Raw genomic sequence first — 26,679 nt, 5'->3', positions numbered from 1 at the left:
GTGTTATAGGATGTTACTATAGTGCCTACGTTGGCCAGTAAGAAATTGGGGAACAAATACTTGCAGTTAATGGCAGGAGAGGTGATCAATGTCATTGTGAAGGCAACAGACGGCAAACTGATCGTCAGGAACAGAGACGGGAAGTGTAAGTTGGCATCAATTGTGATTGCTGTGGATTAATTATTCACAATCAATATGAATGAACCTTAAAGTTTGATTAATTGCAATATTTATCCCTCTTGTCCACTTGGTTATGCGTCCATGGTCAATGTTGGACAGTGAGTTCAAGAGTTATTTCTGTTTGTAGAAACACACATGCATGCATGGGCTCACTCAAAAAACATTTACACGTACATGCGGACACACACACGCACACAAATGATACACAACTAATGTTTTGATATATGATTTTACTTCATCAGGGATGGTGGAGATATTTATAATGACATTGGAGAAGGTATGCCTCTTAAACATTCTAGAAAATATTATGGACTAACTGGACAAAAATTTGTTGAAACATTTGCATTGCCAGCTGTACAGACTGCTTTCAATATGTTTGTTTGCAGTGAAAATTGGCCTACCTATAGAATCATGACTGCGTCTCAGTGCAAGGTGTGTCGCTACAGTCCCTGGTTTGAATCCAGGCTGTATCACATCTGGCTGGGATTGGGCGGCACACAATTGGCCCCACGTCGTCTGAGTTTGGCCAGGGTAGGCCATCATCGTAAATAATAATTTGTTCTTAACTGATTTGCCTAGTTAAGTAAAAGTTCAATTTTAAAAAAAGAAAATGACAGCTTCTTCAAATCAAATCAAATTTTATTAGTCACATGCGCCGAATACAACAGGTGTATTTTATGGTACTATGTGTTTATTTCTGGTGAAGAAACAATGTACTTCAAATGTGTAATTTGATTGTGTTGAAATAATTACAGATAAATGTGCCTTGACTACTATTGTTGTTGTGTTTATTCAATTTGAATGAATGGGTTGCAGTATAAATTAATGTGTTTAATTAGGAAAAATTGCTCTCTCAGCATGTGAAACATTTGCTGTGTATTTTAGTTGGTGTCTTTATATTAAAATATGCTCTCAGACCGGAAAAGGCTATAAAAAGACACTCCTGACCTGCAAACCAATATTTAATTTCAGAATTGGTTCAAATTAGGTTACGGTCAGGAGTGTCCTTATTATTGCCTCTCCCTAAGACCATTCGTACTAGTCAATGCGCGATAAACCAATCCCTATTATCTCGCGAGATTTCACGAAGTTTCCGGTGTTGTGTATGTTCCTGGAAACATGGCGGTCAGCATCCGCGGCCGTCCGATCCGAAGTCTTCGGATGCGAGGTAAGCTTGAAATACTCACCCCGACATAGGCTTTATAAACTTGAAATTGTAAATTACTATTTACTCTAGTTTCTGACGACCCAGGTGTGTTTCCTTACAATGTCCCCGTTGTCTATTTTTGACAGGTCGGAATGACAGTGGGGAAGAGAACGTACCGCTCGATCTGACCAGAGGTAACGTTAAGCAGAAAGTATTCACACGAAGTGAAAGCGATTATTGTACAAATGGATGCTAATGTTTGCAGCAATATATGGTGATGATGGGGCTGGAAAATGGCTGAAAATACCTTATACGGCTTATTGGTTGTTGAATACTTTGATAACCAGCTTGCAGAATCTTAAGGAACACCAAAGAGGCGTAACGTCAGCAAGGGTGTATGTTTTACGCCGATTATGTTAAAAAACGTTCTTAAACGGATGCAAACTGAACGAAACCGAGAGGGAACTAACTGATTTTGTCCAATACAAAATCTATTTTTAGTTGCAAAACACAACTGTTTGGACTAATTAAACCCCAGAGCGTATTTATTACGCCGATTTTGTTGCAGAACGTTTCTTAAACGGAGCGAAACGGGGAGGGACCTAACGTTATTTTAATATGCCGAATAAACGCTCGTTTTGCTCTGTTTGGTTCTTCAACGGTTTCCGTAATGAATACGCCCTAGCTATCATAGGCAAGATAATGCTCCTGTGTTGTTTTGATTAGTGACTAGTATTAGCTTGCTTTGCTATACAATGTATTTGTTACGACTGGGTTGAGTTAGCTGGCTAATGATTTGGGCGTGTGGCTAGTTATATAGCTAGCTACATTCCTAGGAGTGTAATGTTGTAAGCTAGCAAGCTTTTAAAATATTGTAGCTAGCTAACGTAAACACGGTCAATCATACAGCCGCTAGGTTTGTCTGAAGGTCGTTCACAACTCAGTTGCTAGCTAACTTCCAGCTGAAACCGGCGGTGGGCGTCACATTTTGACAACTCGAGTTCATGGTTAGATAGACATTGAGTATGAGTATTTACTAGCCAGAAGCTAATACACTCTGATGGCTTTTCCAGCACAGTGTGTCAACTCCTGCCCTGCCAGTGTTTCACTTTTCCTGTGATGGAAGCCCCTGACTCAGTAATGTCCCTATGCAATCACTTGCATCCTACAACCATGCCCTCAAATTGTTCACGATGCTGCTTCTACTCGTGTGGCAGATTGTAAACAGATGAATAGGAGTTCATCAATCATGTTTTTAATAAGGATAGAGCATGTAACGTTAATTGTGAACAACTGCCTTCAAGCGTTGCACTATGTATCTTCGCTAACACCAGTTCTACCCTCACAGTATTTCATGTATGAGATGGAAAGGGGTACCTCGTCAGTTGAACAACTGAATGCATTCAACCAAAATGTGTCTTCTGCATTTAACCCAACCCTTCTGAATCGGGGGGCAGAGCATGGATATACCTGTGGGAAGTCAAATTGCATCACATTTTCACTGTGCCATAGAATAGGTTGCAGTTTGGGATCCAAAGCAGCTTAGTTGAGTTGCTGCCTGAGCATCATTATCATTAACAGCCCCAGCCTGACACAGATGGAATTATATGAGATACTGTAGCTAGGTGTGTTTATGTGCATGTATCTTTTAGCTACCATGTCATGGTTGAGGTGAATGAGATGAAAAACAGAAGGAACTTCCTACTTTCGACCCTGCCTAAACATGCCTTCTATTTAGATGTCCAGGGTGTGTTTACTGTTCACAGTGCATTGGTGTGACCAGCTAAAACGAGTTAATGTTCGATACCGATATATGTGCATTGGTTCAGTATTACTGGAATATAAAAAAGATTTGATGTTTTGTTAGTATTTCAACTCCCTTCTTTTTTACAGAACCCTCTGACAACTTGCGTGAAATTCTTCAAAATGTTGCCAAGCCACACGGCGTCACCAACATGCGGAAACTGGGCCACCTGAACAATTTCATAAAGGTATTACTGATTTATGTAATGATGGTCATGGCAGTTGCCCTCATTATTGAAGTGCATGGTTTAGCTTTGCTGTATTGTGCCCCAACGTAACATTGTTGGACTGTCTGTAATAGGTTTAGGGTCAAAGTTAAAATAATTAAAATAAAATATCACAGCTTATAAGTGCCGACATGGTCATACTCGTAATCTATCTGTAAATTGACATTCGGATCGGATGATACTCGTAATCGGGGAAAAAATTAAGTGTTTTAATATAAGTAGCGCAATTGCTAACTAGCGTCAGCGTAATGACTGGAAGTCCAATCATTGCAATAACGCTGGTTAGCAATTGCGCTAGCTAAAGACACAATGGTATCCATGATTTCATCTGACTCTGGGGAAGTGGATAAAGGGCCTCATTGCCAAAATCTGAAAGTATCCCTTTAACATGAGATCAAACTAATGAAAAGCACAAATGGGACTAGTAAGATCACGATTAATGTGGATAATCAGAGGAAGCGTTTGGTCTGCTGAAGCTGGTCATGAAGATCCAGTGTTGGTCAATATGGACTGGAGATGGTATATTGTTAATCGTATGGCCTATTAATGACACACACACACTGAGTGTACAGAACATTAAGGACACCTTCCTAATATTGAGTTGCACTACCCCCTTTTGCCCTCGGAACATCCTCAATTAATCGGGGCATGGACTCTACAAGGTGTTGAAATAGTTCCACAGGGACGCTGGCCCATGTTGACTCCAATGCCTCCCACAGTTGTGACAAGTTGGCTGGATGTCCTTTGGATGGTGGACTGTTCTTGACACACACAGGAAACTGTTGAGTGCGAAACACTGTAACGCTGCTGGGTTTTTGACAGTGCGCCTGGCACATACTACCATACCCCGTTCAAAGGCACTTAAATCTTTTGTCTTGTCTATTCACCCTCTGAATGCCACACAATCCATGGCTCAATTGTCTCAAGGTTTAAAAATCCTTTATCCTGTCTTCTCCCCCTCATCTACACTGATTTGAAGTGGTTTTAACAAGTGACACCAATAAGGGATCATATCTTTCACCTGGAATCACCTGGTCAGTCTGTCATGGAAAGAACAGGTGTCCTTAATGTTTTGTGCACTCAGTGTATAGCTGCATCTTAAGTAGTCAACGTTTTGTTTGGTTTAGGTGTGTGGTGCTGCATTGTGCATTCAAGCTCTTAGTTGGGTCAAATGTCACTTCCACCTATCTTCACCTAGTGGCTTCATCATCCTGACCAATGTGATACAACTGGTCAGGTGACAGTTAATTACCGGCAGATATACACTATTGCTTTCACCTAGCTTTTCAAATCAGTGCTGACGAAGGAGAGGAGATGAAACTACTTTAGGCTGCTGATATCCACCTAGGGCTGATCAAAGCCACATGACATGCAACCTTCATTTAGCTTAATTTAGCTTTTATTTAGGAAGCAACTTTAGAGTATTGATGTGTCTGAACATATTCTTCTATGTGTAGCCGTTGACCTCTCCTTGGCCCGCTGTTCCTCAGCTCCTGCAGTCAGGCCTAGCTGAGTTTGTCATTGTGATGCTGACAGTGATGGTAATAGGAGCTCTGGCCATGGGGCAGAGCTGTAACCTCATGTGCGTCAACAGCACTCTGACTTTGAAACCAGAGATTGTTGGTAATTGTTGTTCTTTTGAAACTGGAGATGTTGCATGTGGTCACTGTTTTTCAAGGTTGTTGCAAGTAGATCTGCAGGCTTAGTGTCCCTCCAGGTGCCACACCATGTCAAGGATATTATTCTGATAGTTGCAGTGAGGTTATCGACAATCAGATGTTTAGTGGAAGATGTTTAGTCAAATTGTATGGTGACTTTTTGAAACGTTCATGTCAACAGATAAACATTGGTATTCCAAGCCTGTGACATCCCCACTATAACTTAGCATGTCCTGTCCTGATAGGTTAGTGTCAGGACAATAACACTATGTAAGATTAGAGAGGTGAAGGCAACTACCAGATGCAGTTGGTCTGAACTGTGTGTATACACCTGACTCTCGGTTTACCGCTGGACAGAGTGAGTGAGCGTGGTGTTGAGGCCTGCAGCTCCTTTTAAGGATTCCAGGAAAGCGAGAGGTGACCTAATCCCCCTGTAGCATGTTCAGTGCCCCCCTTTCCCGACCTCTCCTGCCTGCCTGGGCTCTGACATCACTGCTGATTCCAAACTCACTCACACACTGACCTACTCCCTATCCCTCTCACTCCGCTCCCACCCTGCACTGGGGTTTACGGAGTGTGAACGGTGACTTATTTTCAACCCTACAGCAAACTGTTTAAGCGCATTGATTTAAAGCATTAAAACACTATGAATTTAAGATTTTGTCAGTTTGTCGCATTGTGCAAAAGATGCCATGGCCATACAAGCTATGAACAAGTAATAAACATGTTCTTGATGTAATGTTGCCTTACTAAATATCAGGGGAAAAATCCTTGTGACTGTAAATGTAATGTACATACCCCAAATATATGGGTCTCTGTCTCAATACATATGGTCGCTATATATTAAAATGTCTTCGCTCTGTATTGTTATGGACAGCCAAAGGACACAATGCATCCTCTGTCAACTGATTGTAAGTCCAGTCTTTCTCTGTTTCAGCTGCTAATCAGCATTGGCCACTGCGAGGAGAAGTTTGGGTTTACATATGAAGAAATCATCATCTGGTAAGTAGTCCCATATAGTGTAACCTAGAACACTTTAAATGCTATTTTATAGATGATTTTTATCCAAGCACTTCCATTGTTGGTGGAACATATCCAAATTAGTGATAGGTCATTGTAACCAATTTTTGGGACCAAGCTATGCGAGTGTCCATTTTGTGTCCGTAAGTGTACGTTGCCATTTCGTGTCAATCTAAGCTGTGTTTTGTGTCCCTCCCCAGCCTGCGGTTAGCCCTGCTGAATGAGGCCAAGGAGGTGCGTGCTGCAGGTCTGAGGGTTCTGAGGTACCTCATCAGAGACAGCAACGTGCTGCAAAAGGTCCTCAGATTGCAGGTGGACTACTTGATTGCCAGGTGAGAGAGATACTCTGTCGCGTCACCACACCTGCACAGGGACACACTCCCGTAAGTGTTGAATTGGGTTGAGATCTGGTGACTGAGACAAATACACACAACCTTTAAACCCTGTATGCTCCTTTGAGACCCCTCTTTTTAAGTCACTGAGATCTCTTCTAGCAATGGTAGCCAAAATAATGGGCAACTGGGCATTTTTATATATGACCCTAAGCAAGATGGGACTATTTAATTGCTAAATTAACTCAGGATTCACACCTGTGTAGAAGCACCTGCTTTCCATATACTTAGTATCCCTCATTTACTCAAGTTTTTCCTTTATTTTGACAGTTACCTGCATGTTACATATGTTTAACATATTTTACAACAATGTAGTTCATAAAATTAAGGCAGTTAAGTTGTTGCACTAGAGTATTACTACTGTGGTAGTCTGTTGCTTGCAAAGTTGTTACTCCATCAGAGGTAGCATAGAATCATGGGGACTATTATTCCATAGTGATAGCATGATGATGTATAACCTGGTGTGATATGAACCGTGGCTGTGATGTCATGCTTTGATCAGGTGCATTGACATCCAGCAGAGCAATGAGGGGGAGAGGACTCAGGCCCTCCGACTGGTCAGAAAGGTAAATCTGCTTTCTTCATATTGCACTAATTTCATATTTTGTTCTGTAAAATCATGTGTATAATTAAGCAATAAGGCCCGAGGCGGTGTGGTATATGGCCAATATAACATGGCTAAGGGATGTTCTTGTGAACGACGCAACGCGGAGTGCCTGGACCCTGCCCTTAGCCTTGGTTTCTTGGCGATATATCACTAACTCCGAGGTGCCTTATTGCTATTATAAACTGGTTACCAACCAAATTAGAGCAGTAAAAATAAATATTTTGTCATACCTGTGGTATATGGTCTGATATACCATGGCTGTCAGCCAATCAGCATTCAGGGCTTGAAACACCCAGTTTATAATTTAAATTATTGCACAGGGGACCAGCCAACATACATGCATTTTGCGTACCAACTACGCAATTCTCTGTCCATGTAAGCAAATACAGATCGAGTTAAAAGTACAGCAGAAATGAATGGGGCCTGATTTGTATAATTTATTGTACTTTTTTAAACATTTTAATAAATAAATCCACTTAGTAAATATAACATCCCGATTCTCGAGCTGCAACACACAAACATGAATGGAGTTTGTGTCAACCGACATGGAGATGAATACATCGCTATTCGACATAGCTATCCCGTGTCTGCCCCTCATGTTTGTTGTGACGCTGAGTTTGCAACGTAAACACATGGACACATCCTTTTCGACTCCGTGTGTTGTAGAAAGGTCAACACTAATTATTTCAAGCTAACGTTAGCGAACATAAGATAGTGGGCTCTAAAGTGCCAGCATTTCACTCGCATTTGCTAGTGAAATAAACAAATAAATTGCAAATACGACAAATAACTGCTAGCATTTGTGCGAGTGTGAAATGCATTTAATTCTGCGGCCCATTAGTTGTATTTCCCACGTAACATTACGAGGATCACGCAACCTGAGACTGTAACTGTAATTATGATCCACGTATAAGTATAAGAAGCACCTTCTTTGAATATATTTTGTATCCCCAATTTACTCAAGTAAAGCAGCTACCTATAATACTAAGCTACATTGACAGTCACCTACTTAACCCAGGTTGGTTAGCCAGCTGGCCTCTTCCAGCTGGTGGTCTGTGTCCTTGCCAGTTAATGTGGCTTAGCTTGATTAGATTAATCCGGAGAAAGTGTCTGGGAGGAAGGGCCTAGACTTTAAAGACGTTCTCTACTCACACACAGATTAGACCCACCACCTTCTGAAAGTGGCACTCACGCTGTGTGACCTATTTGCTGTAATGTTGCTTCTAAAATAAACTGAAGTGCAAAATTAGTGCTGTAACCTTTGCTCTCAATCTCTTTCTCTCTCTCTCGTTGTCTCTAGATGATCACAGTGAACGCTCTACTGTTCCCCAGTTCTGTCACCAACTCTCTGATTGCCGTGGGAACAGACGGGCTGCAGGAGAGGGACCGCATGGTGCGCGCTGCCATTGCCATCGTCTGCGAACTTGGTGTGTGGAGCCTCGGCACTGAGAGAACCATCCTGAAGTTAGACACATAGTTACTGTTTAATAACACTGTCTTTATGTCAACCATACTATGCAGCGTTGAAGAACCCAGAAGTAGTGGCCAATAGGGGGGGTCTCAGCACCATATTAAAGAGTGTGATCGACTGTCAGCTGAGCCGCATCAATGAGGCTCTGATCACCACCATCCTCCACCTGCTCAACCATCCACACACCAGGCAATATGTTCGCAATGATGTGGAGCTAGAGGTACGCACAGCCGCCATGCACGTGTCAGTATGTACATACAGGCATCAAACTAGTGGTTCACAGTCCCAGTCACACAACACACTTTGTCAGTCGGCGGTGACTGTCTCTCCTCGTCTCCAGGATAGGTAAAAGCAATATGGTGTGTTCTTACTCATTTTCATGGGAAGCCTCTTGGGAATTGGCTTTCACCTGTATCGTTCTTTCCCATGAGTGCAGAGTGCAGGCTGAGGAACAGAGCCTAGGAGAGAAGGTCAGTGTAGACTATTTAGACACAGCCACTAACCATGCCAGTGAGGATTCACCCTTGGGTTGTTTTTCTCTTTCCCAGGGAGATTACAGTGATCAGTTACATCAGCCCTCTAAAGCCTCTCTCTCCAACACATCCTGTCTGTGTGTAAACTGATACCCCCCCTTTCATACTTGCAGCATGGCCACTCCAGTAACCACTCAGTCTTAACAAGCTTATGGAAGAAGAATGAAAATATTATAATATGGATTATGTGATCATATGGATCAATACGGATAATGTATGTGATCTGTTTGGAGATATATCTGTGTCCCTATGACTTGGAATGTCCAACCAGGAAAAAGTGGAACCATGGAAAAGTGGAATTTAAGTGGAATTTCAGCAATAGTTGAAAAAAAATCCACTTGTGATATTGGGACATTATTTAGCCTTGATGATAATGAATACATAGAGAAATGTTTTGTTGTTCTGTGTATGAACCTGTGTTCCGCTCTTTCAGCAAATCCTAGCACCTTTCACAGACTTCCACTACCGTCACAATGCAGACACATCAGAGATCCAGCTCAAGTAAGTGGTGTGTGTGTGTTGTAAACAGAGGCTCTGTTCCCATGTTCTGTTTAGTGTGTTATGTGTCCCTATGTCGTGTAGATTGTGATCCTGTTGTGTGTGTTACCAGGGAGGACCGCGATGCTCGTTTCCTGTCCAGCAGGATGGCTATAGTAGCTGCCTTCCGCTCCTGGTCTGGTGAGTCTCTTTCTCTTCAGCTTTCCATTCAGTTTGGCTCGGCTGGTTCTCTTTGCATTGTGGGTCATGACTTGAAACTGTACCGTTAGTTTTTGTTTAATGCCAACAGCTTTGAATGGGGTCAACGCTCATACCCCTCTGAAGAGAATGCTGAGTAGATTCCCTTTTTAAGCTAGTATCGCATTGTTTGCTCTCTGTCTTCACTTTTGCTGCCAAGTCATGAATGTGTTAATGGTAGATTCTGTCTCCGTTGCGATCCAGGGATCATTAACCTCTGTAGGGCCGGGAACTCTGGGATCCAATCCCTTATTGGTCTGCTGTCTATACCAAATGTGGAAGTGAGGGTGGGTACTGAAATATGAGATTTGTTTAAATAAATATAATGAAAAGTATGCCTTCTCGATCTGTTCTTCGAGAAGACTATTTGTGTCTCTGACCTTTCTCCTTGCCCCCTGCAGAAAGGTTTGCTGGAGGTATTGTATGAGATATTTAGGCTACCTCTCCCCATTGTAACCCAGGACTTTACGGAAGCACTTCTCAGCGTGGGTGAGTGATATTAGCTTTTCTTATTTCTTTACCCCCCCCAATGCCCTGGTTATAAACATTTATCAAACATGCATACAAAAACTGCTAGGTTGAAATAGTTTATTTTGTCGATGCGTGTTGTGTTCCCCTGTAGACCCCAGTAGGTGCCAGGACAGCTGGAGACTGTCTGATGGCTTTGTGGCTGCGGAGGCTAAAGTCCTCCTGCCTCATCGAGCCAGATCCAGGTAACGCATGACACCACAGATAATAAATATATATTTTTTGAAATAAATTAATCAATATCGCTTTATGCTCCCAGGTAGGAAATGCATTCTACCCACAGGAATGTACAATATAGAACGTATAGAATAGCATGTTACTACACACTTGACAAAAACTGTGAATATGGGTGCCTCTCAGATCCAACCACCATCTCTCCTGTGGCTATAATGTCTGCTTGTTTGTCCTGCTGTGTTTTTCAGGCCTGACCTGATGGATAACTACCTGGCTTTGGTACTGGCTGCCTTCATCTCCAGTTGCCTGCTAGAGGTATGGAGACGGGAAAGCCCAAACATGAGATTTTATTTTTTTCACGGATTAAGGATATTATTTTATTATTTCTCGCTCGTACTTTCATTTTTCTCCTTCTCTTCTTTCTCTCCACCCTGTAGGGTCTGGTAGAAGTTGTGACCAGCAGTGAGGACCAGATATCAGTGAGAGCCACCATCCTACTGGGAGAACTGCTACACATGGTAACACACAGGGACACGGCTCTCTGATATACCGTATATAGCCACTGTAGCTCCTTCTGAGGAGCGTGCTGCTCTGCTGTTGATGTGGCTCTATTTGAGGACACGTATGTACTTGGTAGTTGCCTTCATTCAGCTGTGTATAAATGGTTTATGTGTTTGCTTCACGTTCTCTCACATTTTCTCTTTTGCGCTCTCTTTCTATCGCTAGGCCAACACCATCCTCCCTCACTCCCACAGTCACCACCTGCACTGTCTGCCCACCCTTATCAACATGGCTGCCTCTTTTGACATCCCCAAGGAGAAACGCCTGTGAGTGTACACACACACACATGCACGCAATCACTCACTTTTTCACTGCTCTGATTTTTAAAAAATTGGGCTACTTTTCTGTATTTTTAGACGGGCGAGTGCGGCTGTCAACCACTTGAAGCGTTTCCATGACAAGAAGAAACAAGGACCCAAACCCCATAGTCTGTATCTGGACCACATTGTCCGCAAGTCTGTGTCTGCACACCACCGGAGAGAGACACACACACGCGTACACCGAGACATCTATGCTATTAAGGTATGCCTCACACAGACATCTTTGCCATCTAGGTTCATTGTTCACCTATAGCCCAAAGCCTTCCTTAGCAACATTCAGTGACGCAAACTGCGTGTGTGTTATAGGACACAGAGGAAGCCCTGATGTTGAACCTGAGAGACAGTCAGATCCTTAACCACAAACAGAACCTTGACTGGAACTGGCTCCTCATCGCAACTATCCTCAAGGTCAGTCATAGCAATACTATAAAACTTGTAGAAGACTGACTGGGAGTGTGTTTCAGTTGGTTGATTTGCTATTGCCACATTTCATATATGTTTTGGATTTCCCCTCCCAGTGGCCTAACGTTAACCTCAGGAACAACAAAGATGAACAAATGCACAAGTAAGACCCACCTTCCATTCACTACGACAACTCGTGAAATACTGAGCTTGACTGTGGTAAGGTGTCCCCCTTTTTATAACTGTGTGTGTGTGGTCCAGGTTTGTGCGGAGACTGCTGTACTTCTATAAGCCCAGCAGTAAGCTGTATGCAGGGCTGGAGCTGGACCATCCTAAAGCCAGACAGCTCACTGTGGTGGGATGCCAGTTCATCGAGTTCCTCATAGAGTCTGATGAGGTGAGGAAATAGAGCAGAAAAATAAAGGTGCTGAGGAAACTTCTATGTGGGACACATTTTTATTTTGGTGTCACCTTTTTAAAAGAAAGGTAGCTTTTGAAATTGACCTAGCCCCAAACCAATAGCCTTTTTTTCCTCATGACTTTTGTCCACACCTCTCCCCTCTCCCAGGATGGTCAGGCGTACCTGGAGGAGCTGGTGAAGGACATGGTGGCCTGGCTGTCCTTGTCCTCTGGTCTGAAGCCTGACCGCTGTCTCCAGAGCAACGGGCTGCTCACCACCCTCAGCCAGCACTACTACTTGTTCCTGGGGACCCTCTCGGCCCACCCACACGGGGTTAAACTGCTGGAGAAGTGCGGCCTCTTTCAGAGGTCAGTCTGGACTATTGCCCTTTAAAAATTGTCAGCGTGAACTTGAACAGGAGGAAAACACTGATTGGTTTAAATAACAGCAGCTCCATTTTTATTGGCCAGATGAGTCAGGCAGTAGGCTATTGAGTGCCAAAAATCCATTGCTTGGACTGGGTTCCTACTGAATGTCTAGGTTGTGGGGAATAGAGTTCCAGTTGAGACACAGCTCAGACAACTGCCTGATTCCGTGCGTGTTCTCCTCCTCAGTCTGCTGAACCTGTGCTCTGTGAAGAATCAGGACGCTGTGTTGAAGCTGGCTGTGTCTACTCTGGACTACAGCACGGATGGACTGGCCAGAGTCATTCTCTCCAAGATCCTCACTGCTGCCACTGATGTAAGGCTTTACCCAGGCGGGAGGGATGGATGAATGGATGCACGGGCTTCAATGTGGGTGATGATGGATAGGTTGTTGCTGAAACAATACTGATCCTGAACAACCTCTTTTCCACCCTCTGTGTCAATACACAGACGTGCAGGCTGTATGCCACCAAGCACCTGCGTGTGTTGCTGAGGGCAGGGGTGGAGTTCTTCAGTAACTGGGGCATGGAGCTGTTGGTCACCCAGCTGCACGACCACAGCAAGGCAGTCTCCATGGAAGCCCTTGACATACTGGACGAGGCCTGCGAGGATAAGGTGGGAGAGTGTTGGAGAGGGCTGATGATGAGCAGAGGGCTGGGGAATGGAAGAATGAGGGGTATGGAGTGGATGTTATATTTTGTTGTCCTTAACGGCTCCATTATGTTTTATTGTGTCGCCCCAGGCTAACCTCCATGCTCTGATCCAACTCAAACCGGCTCTGACCCACCTGGGAGACAAGGGCCTTCTGCTGCTCCTCAGGTCAGTCTGACACACACACACACACACACAGACATGAATACACAGACACACGGGTGTGCTGAGAGGTTGTTTTCCACCTCTAAAAACCAGTGTCCTTTGTGCAGGTTTCTGTCTATTCCTAAGGGCTTCTCCTACCTCAATGAGAGGGGCTACGTCAGCAAACAGTTGGACAGATGGCAAAAGGTAAGCCTGCTCGTTCATTCATTTCCCCGTTAGCAGCAACCGCTACTCTTCCATTGGTCCACACAAAACACAGTACAAAACAATCATTCACAGATAGTAAACAAGAACATAAAGACAGATTTCTAAATCAAATGACATTTTAAAGCTGCAATATAACTTTTTGGGCGACTCGACCAAATTCACATAGAAATGTGTTATAGAACCAGTTCTAGATGTGATATATCTGTTCAATGTGCACTATGCTTTCCTTTAAGTGTTTAGTTTTTGCATCTTTTACTTTCGATTTTGTACACCAGCTGAACATACAATATTGTTGGTTATGGAAAAGATCTATTTGACAGCGGTTTAGATGGTATAATGATTCCCTACACTGTACTTTGTCGCACAATATTTGAAATTTAGCAACCAGGAAATGGAAGAGCGATTTCTGCGTAGTGCAACTTTTAACTCTCTTGATTGTTTTTAAAACTCTCAATATCAGTACAAATGTAATCCACTAATGATTTGTTTTCTGTACCCCCCCTCCCTGACTGTGGTGAACAGGAATACAACCTGAAGTATGTAGATCTGATTGAGGAGCAGTTGAATGAAGCGTTAACTACATACCGGAAACCTGTGGACGGAGACAACTACGTCAGACGTAGCAACCAAAGGTGAGACTGCTTACCTTGCTAAGCTGGACAGTTAGCCATGATCCAGTGGTCACCAGCCCTGGTCCTGGAGGGTTGCAGGCACTGTGTGCAGGCCTTTGTCCTGGCCCAGCACTAACTTGCCTGATTTGGCGCTTCATAGTCTTGTTTAGATAAATGGAAGCTGTGCTGGGCTAAAACAACTGTAAAGTCTGCATACCTTGTTTCTCTCCCACCACCAAAAAATTCATCGGCTGTGATCTTGAGCCAACTGTATTTATTTTTCGCAGTTGTTGAACATGAGTACATTGTCTTTGTGTGTTTTTTGTCTCTAGGTTACAGAGACCAAATGTTTATCTTCCTGTGCACTTGTATGGTCAGCTAGTCCATGACAAGACAGGCTGCCACCTACTAGAGACTCAGGTAACTCTACATTACAAAGGGCTTTCTTAATGTGACAAATCTATGGGTTTTGGTGTCTTACCGACTGTCTCACGCTCTCCAGAGTGTGGTCCCTGACCTCAGCTACACGGTTCGCTCCCCGATGCTGGACACCTGGGAGGGCATCAAACAGCTGAAGGCAGCCCTCTGGGCTCTGGTCAGTCCCCCTAACCACTCGGCACACACATCACAACGTTGAATGATAAGTACACGTGTTGTCAGTTACAGTAAAGAAGAAAATAACACACCATTGGTTCATAATGGTCTTTATTTTCTCTTGGGTAGATGTTATAGACCGTCTGCGTCCTCCAGTGCTCTGACATTGGTTCCGACTGTGGTTCCCAGGGTCTGTTGTGTTAATGATAGTGAATGTATGTCTGTTTCCAGGGTAACATTGGGTCATCAAACTGGGGTCTGAACCTGCTTCAGGAGGAGAACGTCATCCCTGACATCCTGGCCTTGGCACAACACTGCGAGGTCCTGTCCGTACGGGGGTAAGGGGACACACACACACACGCGCACACAGAGATGAACCTGATGTCTCGCCAACAGTCTCATGTCTGTTTTCTCTCCCTCCAGAACATGCGTGTACGTCGTTGGCGTGATCTCCAAGACGCGGCAGGGCTGTGAAGTGTTGAAACAGTATGGCTGGGATACAGTCAGACACAGTCGCCAGACACTGTGGCCTGTTACCCCAGACGAGGTGGACAAACCGATGACCTCTGAACTTTCCTCCGTACCGAGCACGCTCAGTCTCAACTCCGAGTCCACCAGCTCCCGGCACAATAGCGAGAGCGAGTCCCAACCCAGTGAGTTAACCATGAAACTCTTCACCAGGCAAAAAGGACAGTTTCTGTTAAACACATCCTCAGTAGCACTTTCTTTACTATTTTTTTTCCCCCATTCAATTTGTATATATTATGGATATATGTAGCTTCTGTAGGTGTTCTTAAGCATGGAATAATTGTTGTTTGTTTTGTGTGTATTTTCTGTCATGTGCAGTACCAGTCAAAAGTTTGGACACATCTACTCATTCAAGGGCTTTTCTTTATGTGTACTTTTTTCTACATTGTAGAATTAACAGAATTCTCACATACTGTACACTACCGGTCAAAAGTTTTCGATCAACTTTTTTAAATTAAAAAAAATTCTACATTGTAGATTATAGTGAAGACACAAACACTATGAAATAGCAAATATGGAATCATGTTGTAACTCAAGAAGTGTTAAACAAACAAAGATTATTCAAATAGCCACACTTTGCCTTGATGACAGCTTTGCACCCTCTTGCCATTCTCTCAACCAGCTTTGAGGTGGTCACCTGGAATGCATTTCATTTAACAGGTGTGTGTTAAGTTAAATTGTAAGTTCTTTCCTTAATGCATTTTAGCAAATCAGTTGTGCTGTGAGAAGGTAGGGGCGTATACAGAAGATAGCCCTGTTTGGTAAAAGACCAAGTCCATATTATGGCAAGGACAGCTCAAATAAGCAAAGAGAAACGACAGTCCATTACTTTAAGACATGAAGGTCAGTCAACATGGAAAACTTTAAGAACTTTGAAAGTGTCTTCAAGTGCAGTCGCAAAAACCATGAAGCGCTATGATGAAACTGGTTCTCATGCGGACTGCCACAGGAATAAAAGACCCAGAGTTACCTCTGCTGCAGAGTATATGTTCATTAGAGTTATAAGCCTCAGAAATTGCAGCCCAAATAACTCCTTCACATAGTTCAAGTAACAGACAGATATCAACATCAACTGTTCAGAGTAGAGGTCGACCGATTAATTGGAATGGCCGATTTAATTGGGGCCGATTTCAATCGGTATTTTTGGGAGCAGATTTTTTATTTTATTTCATCTTTATTTAACTAGGCAAGTCAGTTAAGAACACATTCTTATTTTCAATGACGGCCTAGGAACGTTGGGTTAACTGCCTCGTTCAGGGGCAGAAAGACAGATTTTCACCTTGTCAGCTCGGGGGACCCAATCTTGCAACCTTACAGTTAACTAGTCCAACGCAATAACGACCTGCCTCTCTCGTTGCACTCCACAAGGAGACTGCCTGTTACGCAAATGCAGTAAGCCAAGGTAAGTTGCTAGCTAGCATTAAACTTATCTTATAAAAAACTATCAGTCATAATCACTAGTTAACTACAAATGGTTGATATTACTAGATATTATCTAGCGTGTCCTGTGTTGCATATAATCTGACTAAGCATACAAGTATCTGACTGAGCGGTGGTAGGCAGAAGCAGGCGCGTAAACATTCATTCAAACAGCACTTTCGTGCGTTTTGCCAGCAGTTCTTCGTTGTGCGTCAAGCATTGCGCTGTTTATGACTTCAAACCTATCAACTCCCGAGATGAGGCTGGTGTGACCGAAGTGAAATGGTTGGCTAGTTAGCGCGCGCTAATAGCGTTTCAAACTTCACTCGCTCAGCCTTGAGGTGGTTGTTTCCCTTGCTCTGCATGGGTAACGCTGCTTCGATGCGGTGGCTGTTGTCGTTGTGTTGCTGGTTCGAGCCCAGGGAGGAGCGAGGAGAGGGACGGAAGCTATACTGTTACACTGGCAATATTAAAGTGCCTATTAGAACATCTAATAGTCAAAGGTTAATGAAATACAAATGGTATAGAGGGAAATAGTCCTATAATTCCTATAATAACTACAACCTAAAACTTCTTGCCTGGGAATATTGAAGACTCATGTTAAAAGGAACCACCAGCTTTCATATGTTCTCATGTTCTGAGCAAGGAACTGAAACGTTACCTTTCTTACGTAGCACATATTGCTCTTTTACATTCTTCTCCAACACTGTTTTTGCATTAATTAAACCAAATTGAACATGTTTCATTATCTACTTGAGGCTAAATTGATTTTATTGATGTATTATATTAAGTGTTAATTCAGTATTGTTGTAATTGTCATTATTACAAATATATATATATATTTTTAAATCATCCGATTAATCGGTATTGGCTTTTTTGGTCCTCCAATAATCTGTATCAGCATTGAAAAATCATAATTGGTCGACCTCTAGTTCAGAGGAGACTGTGAATCAGGCCTTCATGGTCGAATTGCTGCAAAGAAACAACTACTAAAGGACAACAATAATGAAATAAAAAGAGACCTACTTGGGACAAGAAACATGAGAAATGGACATTAGACCGGTGGATATCTGTCGTTTGGTCTCAGTCCAAATATGACATTTTTGGTTCCAACCGTGTCTTTATGAGACGCAGAGTAGGTGAATGGATGATCTCTGCATGTGTAGTTCCCACTGTGAAGCATGGAGGTGGGGGTGCTTTACTGGTGACACTGTCAGTGATGTATTTTGAATTCAAGGCCCACTTAACCAGTATGGCTACCACAGCTTTCTGCAGCGATACGCCATCCCATCTGGTTTACTGGTTTGCACTTAATCCCACTATCACAATGACCCCAAACACACCTCCAGGCTGTGTAAGGGCTATTTGACCAAAAAGAAGAGTGATGGAGGGTTGCATCAGATGACCTGGCCTCCACAATCACCTGACCTCAACCCAATTGAGATAGTTTGAGATGAGTTGGACTGCAGAGTGAAGGAAAAGCAGCCAACAAGTGCTCATCATATAGGAACTCCTTCTAGACGGTTGGAAAAGCATTCCAGGTGAAGCTGGTTGAGAGAATGCCAGGAGTGTGCAAAGCTGTCTAGGCAAAGGGTGGCTACTTTGAAGAATCTTTAACAATTGTTTGGTTTCTACATGATGCCATATGTGCTATTTCATAGTTTGTATTCTACAACGTAGAGAAAAGTACAAATAGAAAACCCCTTGAATGAGTAGGTGTGTCAGCTTTTGACTGGTACTGTATGTTGTGTAATGTTTGTCATGTGTATTTAGACATGTACATCCTGGATGATGACAAGTCTGAGATGTTGGACCAATCAGACGACGCCTCCCTCTACCTGCGTTCCAAACCCATGAAGGACCGCAGCCCCTTCACCATCCTGGCCTCCACCCGTTTTGTACGCAACCGCTTCCTCAACTCCCTGTCGCTCCCCAGCAAAAAGTTGCGCTCCACCAGCGACCCCAAGTCAATGGGGGGCAGCCGCACCCCCACCGAGCCCAAACTGGGAGGGCTGAGGAGGAACAGGACGGTAACGGAGCCCTCCATCTACTCCTCGTCGCAAGGCGATGTGTTTACTACGTCTGTGTTCAATGGGAGAGGCATGCCCAAGAGTCCCACAGTCAGCCTGGAAACCTCCTTTGTGGGGATCAGGGACTCTGTGGGGGGGTCTGAGGAGCAGCTGGGAGAGGGGAAGCTATCCCGGGCTGGTGGAGGGGGGTCTGGGCTGGGGGGTCCTGGAGAGCCCCCGTCCAGGGAGCAGAGTAGCCGGGAACGTCTAGCGGGAGGAGATGGGGGAGGGACTCAGTTTAAAAGCCGCAGTCAGAGCTTCAACACAGACACCACCACAAGCGGCATCAGCTCCATGAGCTCCAGCCCCTCCCGCGAGACTGTGGGAAACCCTGAGCATGCCGAGCCAGACTTGTCGGACTGTGTCAGCCTCGACACAGTGGTCTCGGCCAAGACGGTCAAAACGCTGTACACCCTCGCCCCAACCCAGGCCCACACCAACCACCTGCCTCTCTCCAAGTCTAACTCTGTCTCCCTGGTCCCCCCTGGCTCCTCACACACCCTCCCCCGCAGAGCCCAGAGCCTCAAGTCTCCCTCGGTGGCGGCCATTAAGAGCCTTGCAGACTGCAGTTTCATGTACACCAGCCCGCGGGATGCACTGGGCTATGCTACTCTGAAGAGGCTGCAGCAGCAGAGGATCCACCCGTCTCTGTCTCATAGTGAGTCGTTAGCGTCGCCCGCTAAAGACGTGCTCTTCACTGACACGATCACTATGAAGACAGGTAGTCTGGACTCGAGGCTAACGCCGCGCAGGTAAGATACGTCGCACACTACACATAAGGTATCTGGACGCTGCACACATATATGGGAAATGCAATATGCATATACAAATGCACACCTATATTCACACTCGCACATTGAACTCGCACAAGTAAGGACAACTTCTCCTGGTGGGTTTTCACTGCCCGTCATGGCTGCTGGCTGCCATTGCTCATGCTTTTCTCAGTCATAGGTCATAGGTGTCTGTCTGTATGTGACTGGTCATATCAATGTTCTACTCTGTCTAATCATTCTCCACTCTCCTTTTAATCTGTGTCTTTTATGTGGGTGGGTGTTGTGTGCTGGTTTGTGAGGTCATTGAACTCTGTTCTTTCTAGCTCAGCTTGGGCTCCTGAAGGGTTCTTCCCCACAGCCCAGTCTTGGTCGGTAGACAGAGAGAAGCAGACTGAGGTGGAGTATCTCAGGTTGTCTGCTAAGAGAGTGAGCTGTCCAGCCCCCCGCCCCTCTGATGCCCACCGCAGGCCATCCAGAGCCTACGTCCCTCGGTGGGTGGACCACTCCAGTAGTGTCCACCCCTTCCCCCTTTAGATACCTGGATGTGCTGGTCTGTCAGCTTGTCTGAGGGTTAGCTGTAGTCTCTAGCTGTAACGGTGGCGTGTGTGTTTAGAGGTAATGGCTCTGTGTGCTTGTGTGTTGTAACTCCGGTTATTAGTCATCTTTAGCAGCAACGGTGTCTCTCTCTTCTGGTTCAGAGCAGTAACAGCTGTGTGTGTGTGTGTGCTGGTGGTCTCTCAGGTTGTCTGCTAAGAGGGTCAGCTGTCCAGCTGTCCAGCCACTCCGCAGGATGTCCATCTCTATGCCTTGGTGGGTGGACCAACCTAGCCTCCATTTTGTAGAGCAGTTTCCCTCCTGTGTTGAAATTGGTGTCCTTAAATGCTTAATGTTAAGAAAAATCACTAACCAAAAAAAAACGATACAGAAAGTAGATGTAGGAAGTAAACGACGTAGTGGGTCAAGTTCCGCAACTAAGGGAGTCGACAATCGAGGCTTAACTTCTCCACTGTTTTGGTGACCTGGCAACCACTCTGTGAACAGCGTGAAGTGAACCCGTGCACATGCGCAGAAACTGTGTGTGACTGAGAGAGGGGTGTTGCATTTCAACATCCTAGCCTATTCATTGATGATATACCCTGCTTTACTGAAATTGCAAGCCAAGAAATTGCGAGATAGTTTTTGATTGCCGATAGATAGGCCTAGTGCACGGTTTGACTCTGCCTAGTGGCTGACCTGCCTATACTGTGCCCCTCCACACTCTGTCCTCTCTCTCGCTGTGAAAGATGCAAGTGTTTGTTTTCTCGGAAGTACGGCAAATAATCAAGTGTCCTCCGTTCCGAATCGAATCTTGACGCACATAAATGGGAGTTGACACCGGCAGTCGACGTGCAAGTAGTCGAGGAATCAATCATTTTGGTGTTTGACGCTCCAACGCTACGTCATCGTTGTTAACCGTTAGAAAAAGGGCGAAGGCAAGAGACAGCAGCGAAGTCCTGTATGGCAATACTTTGAGAAGGAAATGCAAACGTTGCTAGGTGGAATTGGGGTACAGTAATGGTAGTACAGGTGCAATGCTTAACCATCTGAATGGGACGTACCGTGAGACCCAAACTGTTGCTGGCAGCAGCGTTGTGAATTCATGTGGAATTGTATTCATTTTTCTTATCGAAAAAACGAATTGCAGTTCAAACGTTAAGACATTTTTTCCCAATTGTCACATCCCTACTACTCCGTTTCTGCTTACGCAACACAGTTTCTTAGGTATTTCTTAGTGTTGACTGTCCTTCCCACAGTTTTGTTTTGATAAGACTAGGAGGCTAGATTCCCTTTATAGATTCAAGCAGATGAACCCTGCTGTCTTATAGATGGCACTGTGTAGTTGTGGTGTGGATTAGGAGCCCCACATTTCCATGTGTTTTTGTGTGTTTCTCTCTTTGTCAGAGTTTTTCCATTCTCTCTACTTCTCTCGCCATATAGCTACGTCTGTCTGTGTCTGCCCTCACTCCCCTCGCCCTCTTGTCACCCCTCTCTCTCACCCGTCTCCCTCCGCCCGGCAGGTTTCTGAAGGCGTTGAGCTTTGCGTCTCTGGACAAGGAGGATCTGCTGAGCCCCATCAACCAGATCACTCTGCAGCGTTGCTCGTCGGTGCGCTCCATGGTGCCCAGCGCCACCTACGGCTGTAACGACGACTACGTGGGCCTGGCGCTGCCCATGGACATCAACGACATGTTCTACATCCGAGACACGCCCTACTTCCAACAGAGGACTAGCCCGCCTGCCGACGAGAAGTGTCCGTTCTACTTTGGAGACTCAGACAGTAAGGAAGGAGAGGGAGGGATTGAGAGATGGGTGGATAGTGATGATGATTTAATGTGAATGGTAGAGATGGTTTACTGCCAGTTTCAGTAGGTGTGACTGTTCTATGCCCTGTGTACTGTAGGTGACGGTGGTCGTCCCTATCCTCCTATCCCACTGCTGAAGCAGCAGTTCAGTATCTCAGAGCTGATGGCCAGCAGAGAGAACAACCAGAACCATATCCTGGGTCCAGAGGAGACTGGTCTACAGGAACACACTGACGACAACTGTCTCTACTGCGTAGGAGCTACTGTACTGGGCTACCACACACAGCCTCAGATCAACAACGCACACACCCGCACTGGTGAGAACACACACACACCAACTACTCTGAACACACACACACTCACTCAGTGGTTACCTTACCCCCCCCCCCCCCGCCCTATCTCTCTTCATAGACTACATAGACTTTCCGTGGTCTAGTCAGACCAGCCATCGTCTGGAGGTGATGCCTCAGTCCAAGTTCTCTGGCGTCTCCGGCTGCAGCGACGCTGCTGTGTCACAGGGATCTGTCTGCAGCACACCTAGTCCCGCTGACATAGTGCTAGGTATGCACACACGCATGCACACACACACATGCACACACACACTGCAGTCTCAGGAGGCACACACACATGCACACACACACTGCAGTCTCAGGAGGCACGCACAGACTACATATTGTACACCTTTGTTGAACATTCTAATTCAGATCAAAATGTCTGATTTGGTCATGTTGTGCGAGTGGGCTCCGATAGGCTGTTGTGTATGTCCGTCAGGTGGCAAGGCAATATCTGAAGATGGCCCAGCCTGCCGGGTTCTGCTGAGGAAGGAGGTGCTTCGCCTCGTCATCAACCTCAGCTCTTCTGTAGGAACCAAGGGACACGAGACAGGACTACTGACGTAAGACACACACACACACAATTAAACCCCCTCCCCCCAACACAGATTTTCCTGTGTTTTATATACAGTTCCACACTGAGTTTGGAGTAATACTGTGAAATTGTGAGAATTATGATAATGGCCTTCCATGGTGACATCATCATGCGGTAAATTAGTTAATAGACCAATAAGAAAGAGTTTGAAACCTCTTTGCCAATAGATGTGGTAAAGAGGTCAATGGAACGCAGACTGGGGGGATAGAAGAATGCTGATTGGCCCACATACAACAAATCTGATCTAAGTGGATATTCGTCAAATCCGTCATGATGGATACATTGTAAAAGGCCCACACTGTGGTTAATAAAGTCCGATTTGGATATATTTGGCTGTTTTCGCTGTAGTCCCTTTTCAGGTTTAGAAGAAGTGACTGCTAAATGCTAACTCTTGTTCGTATAAGCTGGTAGTATAGCTAGCATAGAGAAATCAGTAAATGTTAGTCATTTTTAACTGCAATGCAGTTGGTTGGTGACGATGACATGAAAATGTATTGAGGTTGACAAGCATTACACAGATTTAAAAATAAATAAATAAATAGGTTATTTTAAAAAACAGTAGCCTAAATGTAGGCTAATTTTGTTGAGGGGCAGTGAGGAGATTCAGGATCTTTCCCCCACACGTTTCCATGGCATTTCCATTGTTTATGTCGAGTTCCAGTGACCTATTTACCACATCCATAGCTCATTTTCAGTTTTCCACTCCCAGATAGTCCTAGCAGAAATTGCCCTTTGCTATGAAGGGATTTGTTTATTTTTTGACCATTTTAATTGAAAACATTCACTGAAAGGTTCTTAATTGTTACCCAGAAATGTTGATATTAAGATGCAAAAAAAAAAATGGCTGCGTTGGAGCTTTAATGGTGTCTGCTTTTTCTTTCTCTCCAGGATAAAAGAGAAGTTTCCCTATGCGTTTGATGATATCTGTTTGTACTCTGAGGTGTCTCACCTGCTGGCCCACTGTATGTTCCGCTTGCCCTCTCGACGCTTCATACAGGAACTCTTTCAGGACGTACACTTCATACCGGTAAGGTCCTCTTCTATACAGTCTCTCCATTTCTCCCCAGTCCCAAATTCATTCCTAGCCCCTATCTCTAGTTACTTATGTTGATCTGGAAGAATTAGATGGGTTTATGGTAATAGCTCCACGTCTTTGTTAGGTGGATTTGTTTTTGCTATATTGCTTATACATCCTTTCAGATCTTCTCTAGTAGCTAGGATGTATGTGTGATGGGTTGAGTGGCAGAGAGAGGAGACCGACGCTCCTCAACCCCTACACTTCCGATTACGTTAGTGGTTATGACAGTCATCTCCTGTGACCTCTGACCTCCATGCTCATGTCACATCCTGTCCCCTCAGATGTACGAGGAAGCAGAAGCGATCCTGTCGAAGCCACCAAAGCCCGTCGGAGTGGATATAGACCCTCCCACGAAGTTCTGACTTTCCTCGTCTCTGTCCTCCCCTCCCTGTTGAGACGCTGCTTTCCCTCCAACCCTCACATAGATATATATATATATATATAGAGAGCAAAATAGTGAGAAAAGGGAGGGATGGAGAGAATAGGGGAGCAAGGATAAAAAAGAAGGGAGAAATTTTGCTGAAGTTCAAGATGGAGGGAGCATGGGTGAGAGAAGGAAGGGATCATGGATGTTAAAGAATGTGTGAAAGTGTTGTCTCCAGTTGCTTGAGAAAGAGGAGATTGACTGTCTGAACAAATGAAACTTGACACGTCTAGTTTTGTTCCTGCCTATGGCCAACAGGGGGAGCAGTTTTACCAAATGCTGTTTTCAGACGGATGTACAAGCCTGACCAACAGACATCACAGGAGACGCATCAACTACATAACACATCACACTTAACCTAAACACAAGCTGGATGAAATATGACTAAGTCTTGAAAAATGTGATCTTGCTCTGGTGTATGCTGATATGAAATGAAAAGGGCATGTTCAGTCCATCCTAGTCAGTGCTGGACTCATCCTCTTCTCCCTCATAATGGAAACACTACAGAAGGTTCTAGAAGCCTCCCTCATAGTCATACCCTCAGTTGGTTTCTGCTAGAGATGGTTGTGCTGTGATCTCATAAGTTTATTATTTCCAACTCTGCTTATGATCGAAAGACTCATTCTTGTTTAAACAACCATTTTTCTATTTGTCTATAGACTGTCAGACAATCAAACATCAGTAGTGTTTTTAAAACATATTTTTTTTTTTTTACCATCACTCTTTTTTCCCCATCTGGACATATGAAACATAACTGCTGTGGCTTGCTCTCTGTCACCCTTTCTGTATTCCTCTATCTCTGACCCTGGTTTGGAAGGGCACTGCCTCTGACAGTGGCAACAGCCGGGTTCTCACACCTTTTCATTGGTTCTTTTTATGGAGGTTGTCAGAAACCCTACCTCCGTGCTTCGCTCTCACTGCATGTACAAACGGCATGTCAAAACTGTAATATTAGATCATTGTCACTGTTTCTGAAAAGTGTTAATTTATTTCTTCCAAATGCTTCTAATAGTTTCATTGTCTTAAATCATAATAGGTTGCCATCACTTGTTTGCAAACTGGGGAAAGTAATTGTCCCTAAGTTGTTTTCACAATGCAGATATTGCTGTCGATCATTGGCTGAGATGAGAGGACAGGGTGACGTGATCATTTATGGATTGCTGTAAGGTTTCCATGGGAACAGGTTTCTGTTTCTATTGGTTAGTTTTGCTATTATGCTGCTACACAAGTGGACTCCTAGGGTGATTTATAGGTCTGTTGAGTGATGTCGGATCTATTTATTATATCTGTACCATAGCAGAGTGACTGAGATGAGAAGAGTTATTTATATTTTTTTTCCTTGAGACTGTATTATAATTTAATTTTTTTGTGTGTTTTTTGCTTGAATCGTGGTTTCCCTTGTATAATGTGTATAGTGTGTTTTGGGGCATTGCTGACCTAAAGAAGCATACAATCTTATTAAAGGGATACATTGTTAATAAAAAAACTATCTTGAACTCCACAAACTGAGTGATGGTCTATTTTTATTTGTCTATGACAGCCTGTTAAAGTTGTTGATATTGGTATTATGCATTTTAATCAGCTTTCACATACACGTTGTCATTCTCAAATATGAATCTTTATCACCAACCTAGCTGATGCGTAAACTAATAGGGGAAAATAGAGGGTATTCCAAGTTTCTTATAGGCCTACACCAGGGAGATTGGTTCTGGTTTAGGATTGGGGGAATATACTCTATAGTTCATGCATAAATAAAGATGATTCAGAATGTGACTTAAACTCTGTACATATGGTATGTAACATTTTCCTCTCCCTTTACTTTACCCAAAAGAGGTACATAAAATGTCTCCAGATATTCTGAATGATTTTGTGAGTAGGCCCATTGTATGAGTTCTAAACGTGTCACACATCCACATCAACAAACTTCCTGGTCCAAACACACCAAGACAGTCGTGAAGAGGGCACGACAACACCTTTTCCCCCTCAGGAGACTGAAAAGATTTGGCATGGGTCCCCAACAAGTTATACAGCTGCACCATCGAGAGCATCCTGACCAGTTGCTTCACAACTGCTCGGCATCTGACTGTAAGGCGCTACAGAGGATAGTGCGTACGGCCCAGGCCTCCTGCCAACCAGGACCTATATACTAGGCGGTGTCAGAGGAAGGCCCCAAAAAATTGTCAACAACTCCAGCCACCCAAGTCACTGTTTTCTCTGCTACCACACAGCAAGTGGTACCGGAGCGGACGCCCCCCCCTCTTTGTTTTCACACTGCTGCTACTCGCTGTTTATCTATGCATAGTCACTT

At 44.3% G+C, this 26,679-nt stretch overlaps 2 protein-coding genes across 5 annotated transcripts in view; both read left to right on the top strand.

Moving 5' to 3' along the window:
- Nucleotides 1-26,679, top strand: part of LOC139411134 (myosin regulatory light chain 2, atrial isoform-like) — a 167,068-nt gene that overhangs the window by 132,546 nt on the left and 7,843 nt on the right. The window contains exon 8 of the transcript XR_011634570.1: nt 23,583-23,660. The gene's annotated coding sequence lies outside the window, so the exon portion shown is untranslated. The remainder of the gene's footprint in view (nt 1-23,582; nt 23,661-26,679) is intronic.
- Nucleotides 1,282-25,876, top strand: LOC139411128 (rapamycin-insensitive companion of mTOR-like). 4 transcript variants are annotated; one of them, XR_011634569.1, is made up of 39 exons: nt 1,283-1,348; nt 1,474-1,521; nt 3,221-3,318; nt 5,953-6,017; nt 6,236-6,367; nt 6,930-6,993; nt 8,335-8,461; nt 8,556-8,725; nt 9,472-9,539; nt 9,649-9,716; nt 9,978-10,060; nt 10,175-10,262; nt 10,396-10,486; nt 10,724-10,790; nt 10,913-10,993; nt 11,202-11,302; nt 11,393-11,558; nt 11,663-11,764; nt 11,875-11,921; nt 12,020-12,155; nt 12,327-12,526; nt 12,773-12,899; nt 13,034-13,198; nt 13,326-13,402; nt 13,507-13,585; nt 14,129-14,238; nt 14,550-14,637; nt 14,720-14,812; nt 15,043-15,149; nt 15,235-15,464; nt 18,532-19,579; nt 19,924-20,215; nt 20,342-20,410; nt 21,658-21,917; nt 22,041-22,259; nt 22,354-22,503; nt 22,714-22,837; nt 23,758-23,896; nt 24,229-25,876. XR_011634569.1 is itself a non-coding variant. In XM_071157002.1 (39 exons), exons 1-39 carry the CDS (start codon nt 1,300-1,302, stop codon nt 24,307-24,309), a joined length of 5,385 nt encoding a protein of 1,794 aa, XP_071013103.1. In that variant the 5' UTR covers nt 1,283-1,299; the 3' UTR covers nt 24,310-25,876. The 4 variants fall into 4 exon arrangements, 3 of the variants coding, with proteins under 3 accessions (XP_071013102.1, XP_071013103.1, XP_071013101.1); XM_071157002.1 differs by having other exon boundaries at nt 19,924-20,091; XM_071157000.1 differs by lacking the exon at nt 20,342-20,410 and having other exon boundaries at nt 19,924-20,091.

Source organism: Oncorhynchus clarkii, chromosome 6 (assembly GCF_045791955.1).
Source record: "Oncorhynchus clarkii lewisi isolate Uvic-CL-2024 chromosome 6, UVic_Ocla_1.0, whole genome shotgun sequence".
NCBI lineage: Eukaryota > Metazoa > Chordata > Actinopteri > Salmoniformes > Salmonidae > Oncorhynchus > Oncorhynchus clarkii.
The sequence above is the reverse complement of the archived record's forward strand: the minus strand, read 5'-3'. Positions and strand labels throughout refer to the sequence as shown.